This window comes from Chrysochloris asiatica, unplaced genomic scaffold, assembly GCF_000296735.1.
Source record: "Chrysochloris asiatica unplaced genomic scaffold, ChrAsi1.0 scaffold00272, whole genome shotgun sequence".
NCBI lineage: Eukaryota > Metazoa > Chordata > Mammalia > Afrosoricida > Chrysochloridae > Chrysochloris > Chrysochloris asiatica.
In genome coordinates this window covers 3,046,912-3,051,987 of record NW_006408790.1, presented here as the reverse complement: position 1 = coordinate 3,051,987, position 5,076 = coordinate 3,046,912, and the positions used below count along the sequence as shown (strand labels likewise).

At 51.2% G+C, this 5,076-nt stretch overlaps 1 protein-coding gene across 4 annotated transcripts in view; it reads left to right on the top strand.

The window, feature by feature from the left end:
• Window positions 1-4,526: 4,526 nt before the first annotated feature.
• DCLK1 (doublecortin-like kinase 1) overlaps window positions 4,527-5,076 on the top strand; it is a 314,483-nt gene continuing 313,933 nt past the window's right edge. For all 4 annotated transcript variants that reach the window (XM_006874369.1, XM_006874370.1, XM_006874371.1 and 1 more), the window contains exon 1: window positions 4,527-4,902. In XM_006874369.1, coding sequence (XP_006874431.1) covers window positions 4,527-4,902 — 376 coding nt within the window. The remainder of the gene's footprint in view (window positions 4,903-5,076) is intronic.

Sequence of the window (5,076 nt, the reverse complement as noted above, 5' to 3'; positions counted from 1 at the left end):
CTCAGCCTGGCGACCAGCATGTATTTAGATGTTGTAGCGTTTGTGAAAAGCAGCACTGGTGGTGCAGCGGTTAAGCATTCTGGCTGCTAACGGAAAGGTTGGTAGTTCAAACCATCCAGCCGATGCAAAGGGAAACGGTCTGGTGATCTGGTCTTGTAAAAACGACAGCCTTGGAAACCCTATGAAGCAGTGTTACTCAGCCCGGTAGGGTCGTTGAGAGCTGGAATCGATTTCACAGTAGTGGGGTATCTTTTTTTTTGGGGGGGGAGCCAGTTGCAGTGGTTTAAACACTCGGCTGCTAACCAAAGGTCAGAAATTCAAACCCACCAAGTGTTCATCAGGAGAAAAAGGGGTGGTCTGGCCCCGTAAAGGTAACAGCCTTGGAAATCCTTGGGGGGTGATTCTGTTCCGTCCTGTACAGTCCCTAGGACTTGAACTCAGTCAATGGCTCAAAACAACAACATTTAGGACAAATTGTTTGTCGGACTGTGTGTGTGTGTGAAAGAGAGCGAAAAGCAGGAACCCCCAGGAGAATCTGAAGGTGGAGCGCAGAGGTTCCTCAAAATGGTGAGAAATCCCACTCAAGGGTGTTCTTTGTGGCCTGGCAGTGTTTATAGGAACATCTCGGCTGAGAGCAGACCCTTCTCCCCCACTCGAGTGTATCTGTGACGAGAGCTGCAGTGTGGTTGTGTTCTTAGCAGCACTGCACACATGTGTACATGCACCTGACTCTGTGTGGTCTGTCATTCTGTCCATGCAGTTGCTCTAGGAGCAGAAAGTGGGAACCGATGGAAGTCTGGGGACACTCCTCCAGGAGATCTTGGTTCAGAAAGTCGTCCAAGTGCAGTGAAGGGTTAAGTGGGTGGAGACAGGGGAGCAAGGCCTTGTGTGACCCCTTGTGTGCCAAGGTAGAACTCTGCTCCTCGAGGTTTACAGTGCGGAGTTCTTCTGAAGGAGATGATCAGGGCTTTCTTCCTCATCTCTCTTGGTCTGGAAGTTCCACTGAAATCTCTTGAGCATCATATGAACACACAAGCCTCACTGTCAGACTGGCCAGGAATCAAACTCGGACCTTCCACTTGTAAGAGGAGAGTTCTACCCCTGAACCGCCACTGACCCTTTAAGCTTTAATAGGAAACCCTAACCAGTTGCTGTGAAGTTGATTCCGACTCATGTATCAGAGTAGGATTGTGCGGGTTTTTGGGTTTTCGGTGGCTGATTTTTTGGATGTAGATTGCCAGGTCTTTCTTCAGAGGTGCTTCTGGGTTGACTCCAGTCTCCGAGTGTACCTTACAGTGAGTGTCGTGGCCATTTCCACCCCCCAGGGACTGTTCAGAAGGCAAAGGGACATGGTGGTTGGGACAGTGACGTGCTGGTATGGTTTCTGAATTTGTGTTGTGTGAGTTGTAGTTATGAAAACAACTTCAATTGGTTGTGGTTTTTCTTTGTTAAGGACCCTAGTGTCACAGTGTGTGAAGTGTATGGCTGCCAACCTAAAGGCCACTGGTTCAAATCTACTAGCCAGTCTGCAGAAGAAAGATGAGGCACTGTGCTCCGGTAAAGATTTACAGTCTTGGAACCCCTAAGGGACAGTTTATGTCCACACAGGGTCTCTGTGAGTCTGAGAGGACCAAATGGGAGTGGGTCTGTGATTTTGTTTTTTCTTTCTTGCTGACATCTCTCAGTTGCACACTTTTGACCAGACTCAGTGAAGTGAACGATGGGACCCATGTCCTGGATAAGCAAATAGTACAGCCTGAGCACATAAGCAAATCCAATACCATGAAACAGTCTTGTTTTAAACTCTCTTTTCATTTTCCAATGAGTTTTTGGTCCCTAGGAAGCTCAAATGCTAACCGATCTTCCAGAACCCTTAGCACTACATTTAGTGCACAAGGGGCCCTGGTGGCACAATGGTCAAGCGCTCAGCTGGCAGCCGAAAGACTGGTGGTTTGAGCCCAGCAGTTGCTCACTGGAAGCCAGACCGGGGCACCTGCTCCCTGTGGGGTCAGCTCTGCTCCATAGCAGTGGCTTGCTTGCTGCCACATCTTCTTCCTTGGAGCGGCTGGTGGCTTCGAACCACGTACCTTTCAGGCAGTTGCCGAGCCCTTAACCACTGAACCACAGTGGATTTTCCCTTAATAATGACAGCTTTGGAAACCCTATGGAGCACTTGTCCTACAGGGTTGCCGAGTCGGCGGTGGCCTTGGGTTTTGGCGGCAGTACAGCATTAGTTGGTAGAGCTCTCGTGAGTGCTGATGTAGCTATAGTAGAAATATCAGTAGTGCTGGTGGCACAGTGGGTTAAACCAGTAACTGAAAGGTCAGCAGTTCGAACCCACCCTCTCTCCCAACAGAGAAAAATGAGGTTGTCTGCTCCCATAAAGAGTTACAGCCTCGGAAACCCTATGGGGAAGACAGGGTCCCTGTGAGTTGGGATTGATTTGATGGAAGTTTGGTTTGGGTTTTGGTCTGTGGTTAAGGGGATGGAACCTTAACGATGTTAATCAGGTAGATTTCTTGAGGTTACACAGCAAGTTCCTTGTTAGATCAAGTCAGCCCCACAGGCAGGAGCGTGTTGGTGGTACGAAAGGCGGGCTTGCGAAGAAATCAATTTTGTCTTTCCTTTCTCTCTCCTCTTCCTCATCTTCTTTTCTCTAACCCCATATACCTGAGTGAAGCACTAAATATAAGTAAACTGGGGTGAATCCTGGTGTGGTGCTGTGGGTTAATGCGCTGGACTACAAAGTTGGTGGTTCAAGCTCACCAGCTGCTCCTCAGAAACCCTACACGGGGTCGTTATGGGTTTAGATTGAACAAGAATAAACAAGAAGCTGGGGTGAATTTGCTTCCTGGTAAAATTTTCTATTGAACATGAGAGAAGCTCTGGTGGTGCAGTGGTTAAGTGCTCGCTGCTCACTGCAAGGTCCACGGTAGGATAAGCACTGGGCTGCCAACCCAGGTCAGCAGTTCAAATCCACCAGACACTCTGCAAGCAAGATGAGTCACAGCCTTGGAAACCCTCAAGGGGGTCACTGTGAGGGGGAATAGATTCGCTGGCAGTCAGTCTGGGTTTGGGTTCACACACACACACACGTGACGGCAGCCTAGGAAACACTATGTGGCTGTTGTTCTTGGTCACATGGGGGCGCTGTGAGGCAGAATCAACTTGATGAGGTGGCTGCAATTCATGGAGATAATACAATGCCATGATCTTTTAATGCCTCTCGTCCACGGAGTTTTTGTTCAAAGACTAGTATGTGGCATGTGGTCCGTATACAGGAACTATTTTAACAAGGAGTTCCAGGACAGTACAAATGGTCAGTATGCTTGGTTGGCCGAGAGATTGGGAGTTCAGATCCACCCAGAGGTGTCATGTGAGAAAGATCTGGCGAGCTGCTTCTAGAAATCAGGCGTTGAAAATCCGCCTGGAGCCGTGTTCTCCCCGATTCCCGTGGGCTTGCTAACTAAGACGAGCTTCTCAGCACTCAGGTAGTAAGGAGCAGCCAGTCGGACTCATTTGTATTTGCTCACTAGCCCTGGACAAGGTTGGCAGTTCTAACCCACTAGCCGCTCCTTGGAAACCTGTACAGGGTTGTTGTGAGTTGGAACTGGCTTGGTGGCACTTACCTGCAACAACAGTTCTTTAAGGAGCTCTCTGACACAGTATTGATCGGCTAACCACAAGGTCAGCAGTTCAAACCTGCTTTGGCAATTCAGACCAAGCAGTGGTTGAAAGGCGCTCGATGGCTCCTGTAAAGATTTATTCTTGTTAGGACTGCCGAGTCGGTTCTGACTCCTAGTGAACCTGCATGGGGTTTCCAGGGAGAAGTTGGTGGGTGTGGTGTGCTTACTCTCCAGCGAGCTCACACCAGGACCCATGCCAGCTTTGGGGCTTGTTCTCCTCTGTTCCTTATGGAATCGTCTTGATGGCAGTGGGTTTGGTTGTTGGGTGGGTTCTTCTCCGTGGAGTCTCTGGGGCAGGGGGACACAAAGTGTTCAATCGTCAGGCTGCCAACAGAAAGCTGGGAAATTTAAGTCCTCCCAGAAGGTGTCAGAAGAAAGTCCTGTCGAGCTCTTCGGGAAACTCTGCCTCTGAAAAACCTGCAGAGCACAGTTCTCTGACACACAAGGTTTGGGATGGACTTGCTGGCAACTGGTTTTACTGGCACTGTGGGTTAAGCATGGGCTGCTAGCTGCCAGGTCGGTGGTTCAAACCCACCAGCCGCTCGGAGGGAGACCGATGAGGCTACCTGCTTCTGAAAAGAACTACAGCTTCCGAACCTACGGGCAGTCCTGTTCTGCCCTGGGTTTCCGTGAGTGGGAATTGGCTCGGTTTCGTGGCTCTTCCCACTCCTGAGCTGCGTCTTTCTCTCCCTCTCGATATTGCTGTTGCTGTGAAGTGCCATCGAGTGGTTCCGAGGCCGCACGTGGTGAGTTGTCAGGTGTGGCAGTGCTGGCATCTGCCCTCGGCCTGCCCTAAGAGCATGCCCGTCCCTGTCTCTGCAGGTGCCCTGGAACGTCATCATGTCCTTCGGCAGAGACATGGAGTTGGAGCACTTCGACGAGCGGGACAAGGCGCAGCGCTACAGCAGGGGTTCCCGGGTCAACGGGCTGCCCAGCCCCACCCACAGCGCCCACTGCAGCTTCTACCGCACCCGCACGCTGCAGACTCTCAGCTCCGAGAAGAAGGCCAAGAAGGTCCGCTTCTACCGCAATGGAGACCGCTACTTCAAAGGCATCGTCTATGCCATCTCTCCAGACCGCTTCCGGTCCTTTGAGGCCCTGCTGGCCGACCTGACCAGAACTCTGTCGGATAACGTGAACCTGCCCCAGGGGGTGAGGACCATCTACACTATTGACGGGCTCAAGAAGGTCTCCAGCCTGGACCAGCTGGTGGAAGGTGAGTGGCCCCAGACACCCTGCAATCCCTGCCAGATACAGGCTCAGACCTGCAGTGGTTCCAGACCCCCATGTCTGCTGTGGACGCTGCAAGAGGGGTCAGTCACGGTGCCCATTGGTGGACTCAATGGAACTGCCCCATGGAGTTTCCTAGGCTGTCATCTATTGTGTCACT